At 50.8% G+C, this 14533-nt stretch overlaps 1 protein-coding gene across 4 annotated transcripts in view; it reads left to right on the top strand.

The window, feature by feature from the left end:
* Positions 1–14533, top strand: part of LOC147725893 (long-chain-fatty-acid--CoA ligase ACSBG2-like) — a 680835-nt gene that overhangs the window by 599837 nt on the left and 66465 nt on the right. For all 4 annotated transcript variants that reach the window (XM_086960036.1, XM_086960035.1, XM_086960038.1 and 1 more), the window contains one exon: positions 7277–7458. In XM_086960036.1, the coding sequence (XP_086816162.1) occupies positions 7277–7458 (182 nt within the window). The remainder of the gene's footprint in view (positions 1–7276; positions 7459–14533) is intronic.

The raw sequence follows: 14533 nt of genomic DNA, 5'->3' as shown, positions 1-14533 counted from the left end.
TCCTCCCTGCCATACTCGTGTACCTCACTGGATACCTGCACCTTCCCGTGTGAATCGTTTGGGACTGTTTAATTCTGGGCCGTTGCCTAGTATTCGTTGGGGGTTCTGGGGCTCCAGTACCCTCGTTCTGCTTCAGGAAACAACGGACAGCAACGCTCCATATTCTGCCGGATTAACGCACGGCTGTGCGGTTTGAACTGTGTGTCCAGCTTCCGCATCTTTTGGAGTCGCTCATCATCGTTGTGCCGATTTGGGTGCTTTCGGCGTCTGTGGAACGGAATGGAGAAGAGAAGTTGCTTTGGTGCTCCACTCCCCTTTGTTTGGAGTTCTTTATCTAATTCCCCGTTTTTTGGTGATTCATGAATCCTATTACTTGACACAGGGGTTTTTTTCTGTCCTTATTCGACTTTTTCCCCCTCGTGATACTTTAGTGAAGGGTTGGGACTATTAGTTAGTTTTGCTTTCCTGGATCAAACACAGAGAGCAAGACCTGCTGTGGAAAGGACCACGACCTCCACGGGACATCTTTTGCATTCCACGCTGGTGCAGACACGTGGAGGGTCCTTCAGAAGTAGAATTGGTTCCCTTGCCTCTCTTCCTTGTTTTTCTTGTTTCCCTCTCCCACCCTCTCCCGGTGTTCATCTGCTTTCTCATTGTGTACTATCCAGTGAGCGGCATATGGGCAGGGGTAGCGAATTGGGCCATACGTCGTTCCTGCAGTGTCGTGGGCTTTTTGAGCTGGAATCTAACACTGGTCACTCGAGTTCCGTGCGGCGAGCGGCGAACAGCTTCACAACCTCAGCCCCCTCAGAAATGACAGGCAAAGATCCCTCTATCCAGAGCCCCTCCAAGGGCAACAACAGCTCCGGTTTTCGGCGGCAGGACAGGCGCAGCGGGACCCGCGCCAGCCGGTCCGTCAAGCTGTAATGTAGCCCCGGTGTGCGGGGGGCGGGGCTCCTCGCAGTCTAGCACGCACGGACTCCTGGTCACTCGAGTCCCGTGCGGCGAGCGGCGAGCAGCTTCACAACCTCAGCCCCCTCAGAAATGCCAGGCAAAGATCCCTCTATCCAGAGCAGACACGGTGCAGACACGTGGAGGGTCCTTCAGAAGTAGAATTAGTTCCCTTGCCTCTCTTCCTTGTTTTTCTTGTTTCCCTCTCCCACCCTCTCCCGGTGTTCATCTGCTTTCTCATTGTGTACTATCCAGTGAGCGGCATATGGGCAGGGGTAGCGGATTGGGCCATACGTCGTTCCTGCAGTGTCGTGGGCTTTTTGAGCTGGAATCTAACACTGGTCACTCGAGTCCCGTGCGGCGAGCAGCGAACAGCTTCACAACCTCAGTCCCCTCAGAAATGCGAGGCAAAGATCCCTCTATCCAGAGCCCCTCCAAGGGCAACAACAGCTCCGGTTTTGGGCGGCAGGACAGGCGCAGCGGGACCCGCGCCAGCCGGTCCGTCAAGCTGTAATGTAGCCCCGGTGTGCGGGGGGGCGGGGCTCCTCACAGCTGCTAGCACGCACGGACTCCTGGTCACTCGAGTCCCGTGCGGCGAGCGGCGAGCGGCTTCACAACCTCAGCCCCCTCAGAAATGCCAGGCAAAGATCCCTCTATCCAGAGCCCCTCCAAGGGCAACAACAGCTCCGGTTTTGAGCGGCAGGACAGGCGCAGCGGGACCCGCAGTAGCCGGTCCGAGAAGCCTTAATGTAGCCCCGGTGTGCGGGGGAGCGGGGCTCCTCGCAGCTGCAAGCACGCACGGACTCCTGGTCACTCGAGTCCCGTGCGGCGAGCGGCGAACAGCTTCACAACCTCAGCCCCCTCAGAAATGCCAGGCAAAGATCCCTCTATCCAGAGCCCCTCCAAGGGCAACAACAGCTCCGGTTTTGGGCGGAAAGCTGTAATGTAGCCCCGGTGTGCGCGGGGGGGGGGCTCCTCGCAGCTGCTAGCACGCACGGACTCCTGGTCACTCGAGTCCAGTGCGGCGAGCGGCTTCACAACCTCAGCTCCCTCAGAAATGCCATTCAAAGATCCCTCTATCCAGAGCCCCTCCAAGGGCAACAACAGCTCCGGTTTTGGGCGGCAGGACAGACGCAGCTGGACCCGCAATGAAATCATTAATAGAGCTGCCCTCCGGCCAGGAGAGGTGCTGTATCATTCGGTACTCACCCGGTGTTTTCTTGGGAATGACCCCTAATGGTGAAACTATCAAATTTTCAAAGGGTAATTGAGAAAAGGAGCCTGCCACTCTACCTAACTTGACCTCTTCTGCTAATTTGCCTCTCACCACATCTGGGAATTCTTTTGCAGACTTCAGGTTGTCCGCCCATCTTTTGATTCTAGGACCCTGATAGCCTATTCTAAAGCCGTCCTTAAATCCCCAATATAGTTTAGCCGCCGCCTGCCAATCTGGGTAAGCATTAAGCCAAGGTATAAACAATTGCCACTTAATTGGGGGAAAAGCCCTTTGATAAAGGAGGAAGTGGTGCCCCTCTCCCCCTTGCGGATTGTCCTTGTTCTGGGAACCTATGTCCCATCGCACCTGGCGTTGCTGGAAAACATTGAGAGAGTGTGTGCTTACCGCCACACTGTGAACATTCATGTTTGAATCGGCAGTCGGGCCTGCTGCAATATCCCCTGTTGTAATTCCAGCAGGCTCCCATACCACTTGCCTATCCTCTAGCCACCATCCCCACCCCTCCCTGGGTGGCGCGCCCAAGAAAGGGCCGGTACGTCACCGGCAACCCACTAGCCGTGTGTGTTGTTGCCGGAGGGTGTGAAGCGGACATCCACTGAAGCCACAATTCTGAGTCTATGTCACCCCATGGTCTGTCTCCACCCAGTCCCATCCTTGCCCGAAACTCCTCATCATAATTTAACCATGAGAAACCCGCAAAATGCATGTGTGCTTTCCTCACTATATCCATGTATTTGAATATTGAGACCGCCCTTTCAGGGTATCTTTCGCAGTAAATGCTGGCAAAGATTAAAAAGGCCGATGTCCAATTGTCTATACTACGAGGGACTCTGGGACGCCTTGCTATTTCCATTTCTTCTTCTTTTGAACCTTCCTTTGCCTGGACATCCCAATGCAGTAAGCGAAAAACATCAATAAATTCATGCTGCCATATTTTCTGTTTGGTTTTAATTGACAAATGCGGGCCTAAAAGCATCGCCAAACCCATATAAGGCAATCTTTTTTGGCAAACCTGCCCCCTCTGTTTGTTCGTCTTGCCTGTGCCTTTGACCTTCCTTACCAACTGCCTCACCTGCTGGTGGAGCGCCACCTGCTGCATCCGTGTAATCGGCTCTGTGTTCCCCAACAGCTTTCCCCCCGTACCTGCTCCCACGTCCCACACCATTGTGGCTTACCCTTTGGTAGTTGCTCCGCTCTCTCCTCCTCAAATCCGCTTGAGAGATCAGCTCATGATTCTCATGTTGATCCGAGGATGCCGCATCTTCGTGTTCCACCTGAAACGATTGAACAGATTTTGTTGTCCCACCCCCCCTCCACTTATCCTTGTCCTTATTACGCACTACCCTTGTTTCATCCCAACCCTCCCCCTCCAGTCCCCCCTCCCCCACTCCTCCCCAATCTCATCCTCCCTTGCCTGCATGCTCTGAGGAAAAATCATTTGCTGGCTTCTTCCTGGACATTCTCCATCTCCCACCCCCCATCATAGGTTTGCCAATTTAAAACAGGCTCTCGCTCTAAAAGCCTGCCCGCTTGCGATGAATCCGCCCAAAATTCAACATTGTAACCACATTGATCAGTGGCCGCCTTGGTTGTCTCAGCTGCTCTGCTAGATCCTAAGCCTGAGCCTGTCTTCTTCGGGGCCCTATTGGGAGCAGGCAAACTGAACCGTGACCTCTCCTCCTGCCTACTCACCAAGGCAGCACCGCTACTGATGACCCCTTTGCTGCTTTTGCGTCCATGCGTGTCCTCCACTTGAGCATGTTCAATTCATACCCACTCCCCATCTAAACTCTCCCCCAGCTCCTCTTCTTCCTGCCCAAAACCCTCTGGCACCGGTCGCGCAACAGGAAAAATGTATTCCCTGTTAAAACGTGTGTTTTCAAGGCCATTGTCATACATAAAATCCCTGTAATCATCCTGGGACCTCCTTGACACCCAACCCTCTCTCTCCTGCGCAGCGTGCCCGCTGTCCTGTTCACCTAAAAATGTTTGACCATATGCTTGCTTGTCTTGCGGGGCATCCCCTGAAACTGGTACTACAGTCAAACAACCCACTCCCGCCATGCGCCCTGAGTCTTGCGCTTCCTTTCTGTTGAAAAGTACTGGCACCGTATTCTTGCGCTCCTTTAAAGTTATCACCTGTTGGCACTGCTCTGCCATGTCCTCCTCACTTCCACTGGAATAATCCACCAGTGACAAAACCTGTGGCTCTGTTGGACCGGACAAGAGGCGGGCCCCCACCTGCATGTCAGCCTCCTGCACTTGTGCACTTCTGGCATACTGAGGCACACTAAAGACCGCTATTGGCCTGGAGCTTACTATCCTTTCAGGGTCTGCGCCTGCACCTCGGCCCCCCTTCCCTTGCAACTCTCACCTGTTTCTAAGGCCCGTCCCCGCCAGGACCTGCCTCCTGCCCCTTAGCTTTCTGGACTCACCCGGCAGCCTTGTGCACCAGCCAGTCCCCCTCAGTAATGCCGGGGAAAGCGAATGCGCTTTCCGGCCTCCCGGTGCTGTCAGCTGGCCGCCCCTCAATGTCGACGCTCCTCTTCTCCTCACCAAACGCGCTCTCCTGAACCCTTGGCAGGGTCGGATTGTGGAGGGGCGTGCCCTTTCATGAAACACCATTTGCACAGACAGGGAATGAAATTGGGAGGATACTGTTCTTGCACACGACACAGGGCCAAGGTGACAATGGCCTACATGCTGAGCAACTAAAAAAAATAGCAAGGCCCCTTTTTGTCACAAAATTATTCCAGCCCTCCAGCACAGGAGCACCTGAAAAGCAGCAAAGCCCCTGCTATTACTAACCTACTCAGCCCTCCTCAGAACTTCAGCTCAGGAGCACATGAACAGAGGTAAGGCCCCTGCAATTAGTAAATTAATCAACCCTCCAGGCCTTGGGAAAATGTCCTGGCAGGGGAGCACAAAACACAGCTTTCTGGGTCATCCAAGGTAGCCAGGGGGAGGCTGAGGTGAAGCTGGTGCATGGGAAGTGCCTTCCCAGTGTGTTCTGGCAGTTTGAGTATTTACCATTTACTGTAGTATTACCCTTGTACCTGTGTATGGTACCCTTTTGTAACTTGCACAAGTCACTTTTCTCTTGTAACACACTGTTTGCTACCTCTCACTTTTGTTTGCTTTAGATACTTGCACAAGTGCCACCATTGCCTACGTAACGTTTGTTCTTGTGCTGGAGTGTCTGCCATTAATTGCAGTATTATACCTCTACTTGTATTTTGTACGCTTTTGTAACCTGCACACATGCCACTTTTTCCTCCTGTGATGTATCGTTTGCTCCTCTTGTATTTTGGTTGCTCACTATTGTCACATTTGATTCATGTAACTTAACGTTTGCTTTTGTAATTTGTCCACTTATAATTTTCTCCTCATGTATTATTGCTGTTCCTAGTGTGAAGCGCTCTGACACCTTCGGTAAAGTCCGCGCTATATAAAATCGCATAAATAAATAAATAAAACAAAAAAATTCCAAACATCACCAGGCCCCCACAGCAAGACCCATTCTTCCTCGCCCACTGTGCCCTGAATGTGAAGGGCTGTGGGCGAGGTGTTAAGACTAACACCGTTTCTGGGCTGCATGGGCGCCAGGGGGCTGAGGTGCAAATGGCTCAAAGGCCTGAGAAACACCTGGCCCCCAGGGAGGCCGATTATTGCAAACAATACCCCCTCCCCAGCCCAGCCTCAGCTTGATTGCTTGGCAGGGCAGGGGTGAAGGAGAGCCCACAGCTGACAATCGCTGTCTGGCCGCACAGCGAGGCTGCTTTCATTTTCTGTGTCTCTGTTTCCGTGCACTCTGTGGGCCGTTTTTTTTTTCTCCCCTTTCCTAGTCCACTCTCTGTGGACTGGGACAGGGGAGAAAAAAAACGGCCCACAGAGGGCACTGAGGCACCGGCCCTTCGGCCCATTCCCGAATGCCCGCCTTGCCAATCCGCCCCTGACCCTTGGCCCTCCAATGCTAGCGGCCTGCAAGCGTCCGCAGCTCGCTGGACGCCCTTCGTTGCATTCCTTCTTGGCGGCCTGACAGAAAGGGCAACAGCGTCTTGAGCTCCGTCCGTCAAAAGGTCACTCCTGCCTGCCTTCGCGATGACACGCAGCGCGTCCCTCAGCGCTTCTTGCGTCACTATCTCGCCGGCAAAGTCTTCTCTCCTGACAGTTTAACAGACGACGCACCGCCTCGCAGAAAAAACCGCCCTCCTAATCTCCTCACGAACTGCGCAATAACGGCGCTCACCCTCGCCTACCTAACGTCCTTGCCTGTCACGCACTGGTCCCTGCTTCCCAACCAATCAGCGCTGAATGGTCTGCACCATTCGGGCGAAAATCCCCGGGGGGAGATCGCTTATGCTCGCTCCCCCGAGGACCCTAGTCTGTCGGGGGTGTCAGAGAACTGTGGGTCCCCTCCTGACAGGCTTCTGTCCTTCAAATGTAGCGTTCATACCTTGACAGGAACTGCCATCAAGGTGCCATCACCCTGTGAAGGTACAAAATGTCAGCTGTACGCCTGCCATCGGATTTGACACCCATCCACCAAACTTTAACAAATTTATTGTTTTTCAAAACCAAACTCGTTAGTTATTGAGAAGCCAAAAAAGTGAGTATCACACCCATTTTTTTTTTTGGGGTGCCGGGATCATTATTTATTTTGTTCAGTCCCTCATGGACTGGAATAAAAGGACGTCCCACCGTCCACCCTAAGTAGAGCGGGCAGTGCAATGCGACCCTCTTACGCTCTTACTCCAACCAGTCATTGGAGAAAGGTTTCCATTGACAGCCAACGGGGTTCCTCAGATAGAAAGCTGGTGGTCCACCAGAGCCTGAAGGGTGGCTGTCAGCGGGTACTCCTTTCTTTACATTCTGTCAGCCTCAGAGGCTGGAAGAGAGCTGTGTCAGCCAGATGGTCCCCATCACACGAGACAGTGCAGCGCTTTTCTGTGGACTCTGTGGAATGAATCAGTCATATGTCTTCTGAATGCACCATCATGGTTCTAAATGAATATCTGCCCTTTGAAGTGCCATCATGAATGTGTTGCTGCATCCAGGCACTTCATGCACGTCTTATTGTTTCCACAGGGCTCCCTGGTGTCCACGCTGAAGGAGGTACGGCCCACATTATTCCTGGGGGTACCGCGAGTGTGGGAGAAGTTCCAGGAGAGCATGAAGGAAAGGGGGTCCAAGGCATCCTTCATCCAGAGGAAGATCAGCGCTTGGGCAAAGGAAGTGGGGCTGGAGGCCGGGAACCACCGCATGAATGGGTAGGTCGGTCCAGGGGTATGGGTAAGGGTGAGGCTGGGAGTGACGAGGTCTACGATGGGTCCTTTCGTATGATGCATAATATGCTGTGGAGGAAGGACTGAAAGGTATACTTCAAGGGGTCATGGAGAACAAATAAACTTGCTTGGTTGGAATGCAAAAACATTAGATCCCAATATTGATATTTAAATTTAGCAAATCTGTTCCCCCTTCCATACCAGCCTTCCTTTGAGCCAAAGCTGTGTGAAAGGGAGGTTATAGTTCTCATTACTTCTTCTCTTCTGAGCTGGCTCTTCTGCTTAGCAAAGGAAAATTCAAACCAGATGTCAAAGGTTTAAACTGTGGACCGTAGATGAGTGCCTGACCTGGTCACCACACATTGGTGATTCTCTGTATAGGAACTGCATACCCTACTCAGTACTTTATAGTAGATTCGGTTATCACACACACACTCAACCCATGCTGGTGGGAGTGTCAGGAAGCACCACAGACCCACTGCGAAAGGTGACATGCAAGAGGGGCTCACGGTAACCTGAGGAGGCCAGGACCGTAGTGATCTTGGGCAGTAAGACGAGGGCTAGTTAGAAATACGGGGATGAGGGTGGAGTTGCATGTCACACAGGGGACTAGACAGTGAATGCCCTGGTGGAGGTGGCAAACCTGAATATCGAACCCACGACATCAGTGGGACAGACAGAATATAGAACACAAAATATCGAGGAAAAATATTGACCGAGAAGTAAGTTTAGATTTTTATGCCCAACACCCAAACATGTACCTATATATTACATGTAATTTCACGGTGCATAAATGTGGAGTTAGGAACAGTCAATCTCTACTTCCCTAGATGTACTTACCTTTCAATCTTTTATCCCTTGACATCAATATTCTTGCTCCACAATATTGTTGGTGTTGATAATCAGTACAACCCCTGGTGAATCTTCACTATGTGGAGATACCTCTCAGGAGGCCAGATGTGGCGACATGGGCGGGTGGTAGTGTGCAGCCCATGAAGTGAGCAAGAGCGACAAAGTGTAAGGGAGTAGGTAATCCCAGTCGTGCCCTTGTGGATTGCAGAAATGAGGAAGGAACTATGAGACCAGTGGATTCCCCGCTGGTATAAATCTCCACCGCTGCCCCCACTATCAGACTATCTCCACCGCCGCCCCCAACTAGTATACATCTCCGCCGCTGCCACCACTAGGAGACTGTCTCCATAACTCCCCCACCAGTATACATCTCCACTGTCACCCCACTAGCAGACTAACTCCACCGCCTCTCTCCTCCTCGGTGATGCTCTCTCCCAGCTTGATGGATATCCCATTCTTTGGGCACTTATGTCCTCCTGTCTTCTTAGAGACCACAGAGGAGTACCTACCGCTCAGATTTCTTGCAGGCCACCCCCAGTCTCACTGAACTTCTGAGACTCATGTCACCCCAGACCCATGTCAGGCCGAGATGGAAAGTGGGTGGAAGTATATGGGATCTTTTGTAGGAATGTCCAGTGGCCTACTGGCCCCATTGCTTCTCCCAAGGAGCTGCTTTAATGAAGCCACTTCCTGGTGTCGGAAAATAAAGAAAAAGCGTGCGACCAGGCTGATCAGCAAAGGAGAGTGAACAGAGGAAGCCTTCCTCTGAGACCCTACAAGGACATGCCTGTGGGTCCATTCTGCTACATGTGGTCGGGGTTTTGGAATGTGGGCCACACAAGTATCCTTTGACCATTGGCCCCTACTAACTATAGTCAAAACAATGCATGAGGTGTAATAGTTTCTGCTTTTATTTTTTGTTTATTGAGATCTGGTCATTCCCTTTTCTTACATCTCCTGGTTGTCTGCAGTGCAAATTTGGTTTTATTGAAGTAAATCAGTTTTTCAGTATGTATCGGTTATACTGACCTTCATTGCCCACACGTTTCACCCTTTGTCAATGTGTCATTACCTTTTTCAAGGCCAAATAGTTGGATCATTACCCACCTAGAGAACAAGAGCATTGGAAGTGTTTCTTACCGCTCTGTCAGGTGCTCTATTTGCAGGACTGCAAGCATCGCTTGCCGGCAGATTAAAGACACTCAACAAAGTAAAACAAAAACTAATACAATTCATTCATTGCTGTGAATACATATAGTAAGGACATTAGTCAAGGGATACTTTTGTGGCGAACAGTACCAAACCCATTACCACAAGTTTCTTGCTTTTTGGGAGTGAGGCTGTTGCTAACAAAGGTATTTAGGTGGTCACACCAAATAAATCTTTTGAAAGGGACTCGCATAAATAAGATTTTGATGACTTAGAGCTTCCCATGACTCTTTAACATTCTACCACAAGTTCTGAGAAAACCTGAAAATAAAAAGTTCTACCTACTCCGGCTGTTTGTCCATCTCATTATGGCGTTGAGGTGAAAGCCGCTCACACCTGCACTGCTGATGGTCGAGCTCTTTCAGCGTGTAGAAGAGAGCCTTCCCACAGGTGACCTGGAGATGATGCTGGTGAGCATCATGTTGACTTCATGCTTCTGCCAGGTTACTGGTCACCCTCTGATAATGATCTTCATAGGCAGTGTGCAAGACCATATGTGTAGCATCCCTGGGAGGAGGGCTAAAGGTACAATGGAAAGACGTTAAGTCCATGAGATGCCGCCGCCTTAGCGGTCGCCAAGCTTATGATCTGTCTGAGTTCAAGAGTCTGGGCCAGGATGGGATAAATGGACTAAGGAATCACACATTTTCATTGATGAGCAATAAAGATGAGGAATGCTAGAGACCCTTTGGACACAGAGGCAGATAGAAGAAAAAATGTCTCTAACAAAGGAGCTAGTGAACACGCGGTTTACCTACATGACACATGATGTTGACCATAAAAGACTTCCTTGAGAAAAACAAATTGTACAGTCTGGGTCCAACACTAGATGGCAGGAGTGTGTATAGCATGGGAATCTGCAGCATGGGAATCTGCAGCACTACATGCTATGAACAGATGCTTAAAGGGTAAGTAACTTACTCCTTTATGCGCACGGAAAACCACTGACACATTTGTCGCTCTCCTAATAAGGCACAGATTTCCCATGTGATTGCCGGCTGTGAATCACCTTCTTTTAGTTGCCAACAGCTACAAAAACCAAGAAAACAGAATGAAATAGGGACAGACCGCAGACCTTCAGGCAGACAATGAGGTGTGTGACAGAATCCACAAAAAACAAGAAGAGTTGGAGGGTCTGTGAACCAAAAAAGCCGAGCCTATACGGTCCTATTTAGAAAACACAATTTTGGATTGCACTAAGCCAGACCAGGTGGTCACATGACACAAGTATATGATAGATATCCTATCAGCCCACCCACTTGGCGGAGTCTCGTCATGTAGGACGTCTAGAACCAGGATGGTGAGTCCGAGCCCAGATGAATTGGCCAGACAACACACACTTCTGGTTCATATAATGGAAGTGTCCATGCCACAGAGTGGTTCTGAAAAAGTGCAGTGCAAAAAAAAGTGAAATAAGTGATGTTAAAATGAATCACAGCCTAGTTACAACTTGTGTGCCATGTATTGCCTGGGAGCGGTACTCTTCACATTGTCCTTTACTGAGCGCCTGGGTTGCTGAGAAGCTGTATGCCACGGACCCCACTAAAGCGCCTTTGAAACCGGAGCGCTTTACCTGGTCCGTACGCTCCTGCCTGCTAGCTTGTACTTGTGCGCTGACAGGAGGTGGCGCGTACACGGGTTTCCCTGTTCGCCACAAGTCCGAGTCGCATGGAAGCGGTACGCCGCGTACGCCTGCTCACGCGGGAGACGTGAGCATCGGAAAGGGTGTAGTGATTTCGCCCGTTTGAAGCGCACCGAAGCGCTACAAAACGTACAACTTGTTTAAGAGGCACCAAAGGGGTTGAAACCCGACAAGAATCCTTCTGAGACGTAAGAAAGTAACTCAACACCCTAGAAGCAGTATTCCTAAAGACTAAGACCATTGCCAAGTAAACTCAACCTGTTGTTGATGGAACTTTGATAATTTGAACTGCAACAGAAACCGATTTGCCTATGAAACCGATTTGCCTATTTTTAAGATCCTGTGTGGCCTAAATCTGTGTTGAACTGGTCTTGTGATAAGTCACTACCTCAGATATATATATTTTTACATAAAGGACACATTTTCATATAACTTCGTGCCTGGTGTGCATTTGTGGGGGGAATCAGTGTGTTTTATTGTGAAAGGTTACAAATGCTTAACTAACTTGTCCCTCCTGAGTTTAGCCTTGTGTGCTCGCGCCACGCAACCTAAAGGGTGAGCAGGGGTTATTCTGAGGGGATAATTTGCACCCTGATTAGTGGAGAGGGTCCCTGTTTGACACAAGTGTATACCTGTGCCAACCAGAGACCCCCAATTCTAACAGGTGCCATGAAACGACAGACATGACAGGTGCCATGAAACGACAGCCGTGACGGGTGCCATGAAATGAACAAGACGTGCCATGAAATGATGAAGACGTGATGGGTGCCATGAAACAACGAGACGTCATGGGTGCCATGAAATGACAGACGTGACGGGTGCCATGAAACGATGGAGATGTGACAGGTGTCATTAAGTGACAGAGGCTTGATGCGTGCCATGAAACGACAGACGTGACGGGTGCCATGAAACAACAGACATGACGGGTGCCATGAAACCACGGATACGTGACAGGTGCGATGAAATTACAGAGACGTGATGGGTGCAATGAAACGACAGAGACCTGATGGGCGCCATGAAACAACAGATGTGATGGGTGCTATGATACGACAGACGTAACAGGTGCCATAAAATAACGCAGATGTGACGGGTGCCATGTAATGGAATAGACGTGACGGGTGCCATGAAATGATGTAGACATGACGGGTGCCATGAAATGACAGATGTGATGGGTGCCATGAAACGACTGAGACGTGACAGGTGCCATAAAACGAAGGAGACGTGATGGGTGCCATTAAACAACTGACGTGACGGGTGCCATGAAACGACAGACGTGACGGGTGCCATGAAACGACAGACGTGACAGGTGCCATGAAATGAAGGAGACGTGCCATGAAATGATGGAGACGTGATGGGTGCCATGAAACGACGAGATGTGATGGGTGCCATGAAACAGACGTGACGGGTGCCATGAAACGATGAAGACGTGACTGGTGCCATGAAACGACGGAGACGTAACAGGTGTAATGAAACGATGGAGACGTGACGGGTGCCATGAAATGACAGATGTGACGGGTGCCATGAAGCGACAGAGACGTTATGGGTGCCATGAAACGACGGATACGTGATGGGTGCCATGAAATGACAGAGATTTGATGGGCGCCATGAAACAACAGACGTGACGGGTGCCATAAAATGACGAAGAAGTGACGGGTGCCATGTAACAGAATAGACGTGACGGGTGCCATGAAATGATGTAGACGTGACTGGTGCCATGAAATGACAGATGTGACGGGTGCCATGAAACGACTGAGACGCGACAGGTGCCATGAAACGAAGGAGACGTGATGGGTGCCATTAAACAACTGACGTGACGGGTGCCATGAAACGACAGACGTGACGGGTGCCATGAAACGAAGGAGACGTGCCATGAAATGATGGAGACGTGATGGGTGCCACAAAACAACGAGATGTGATGGGTGCCATGAAACGACAGACGTGACGGGTGCCATGAAACGATGGAGACGTGATGGGTGCCAAGAAACGATGGAGATGTGACTGGTGCCATGAAACGACGGAGACGTAACGGGTGTAATGAAACGATGGAGACGTGATGGGTGCCATGAAATGACAGATGTGACGGGTGCTATGAAGCGACAGAGACGGTATGGGTGCCATGAAACGACAGATACGTGATGGGTGCCATGAAATGACAGAGATGTGATGGGCGCCATGAAACAACAGACGTGATGGGTGCCATGATACGGCAGACGTGACGGGTGCCATAAAATGACGCAGACGTGACGGGTGCCATGTATTGGAATAGACATGACGGGTGCCATTAAATGATGTAGACGTGATGGGTGCCATGAAACGTCGAGATGTGATGGGTGCTATCAAATGACAGATGTGACGGGTGCTATGAAACGACTGAGATGTGACAGGTGCCATGGAACAAAAGGAGACGTGATGGGTGCCATTAAAGAACTGACGTGACGGGTGCCATGAAACGACAGACGTGACGGGTGCCATGAAACGAAGGAGACGTGCCATGAAATGATGAAGACGTGATGGGTGCCATGAAACGTCGAGATGTGATGGGTGCCATGAAACAACAGACGTGACGGGTGCCATGAAACGATGAAGACGTGACTGGTGCCATGAAACGACAGAGACGTAACGGGTGTAATGAAACGATGGAGACGTGACGGGTGCCATGAAATGACAGATGTGACAGGTGCCATGAAGCGACAGAGACGTTATGGGTGCCATGAAACGACGGATACGTGATGGGTGCCATGAAATGACAGAGATGTGATGGGCGCCATGAAACAACAGACGTGACGGGTGCCATGATACGACAGACGTGACGGGTGCCATAAAATGACGAAGACGTGACGGGTGCCATGAAATGATGTAGACGTGACGGGTGCCATGAAATGACAGATGTGACGGGTGCCATGAAACGACTGAGACGTGACAAGTGCCATGAAACGAAGGAGACGTGATGGGTGCCATTAAACAACTGACGTGACGGGTGCCATGAAATGACAGACGTGACGGGTGCCATGTAACGAAGGAGACGTGCCATGAAATGATGGAGACGTGATGGGTGCCACGAAACGACGAGATGTGATGGGTGCCATGAAACGACAGACGTGACGGGTGCCATGAAACGATGGAGACATGACGGGTGCCATGAAACGATGGAGACGTGACTGGTGCCATGAAACAACGGAGACGTACGGGTGTAATGAAACGATGGAGATGTGACGGGTGCCATGAAATGACAGATGTGACGGGTGCCATGAAGCGACGGAGACCTTATGGGTGCCATGTAACGGAATAGACGTGACGGGTGCCATGAAATGATGTAGACGTGACGGGTGCCATGAAATGACAGATGTGACGGGTGCC

Source organism: Lissotriton vulgaris, chromosome 3_1 (genome assembly GCF_964263255.1).
Source record: "Lissotriton vulgaris chromosome 3_1, aLisVul1.2, whole genome shotgun sequence".
Lineage (NCBI taxonomy): Eukaryota > Metazoa > Chordata > Amphibia > Caudata > Salamandridae > Lissotriton > Lissotriton vulgaris.
The sequence above is the reverse complement of the archived record's forward strand: the minus strand, read 5'-3'. Positions and strand labels throughout refer to the sequence as shown.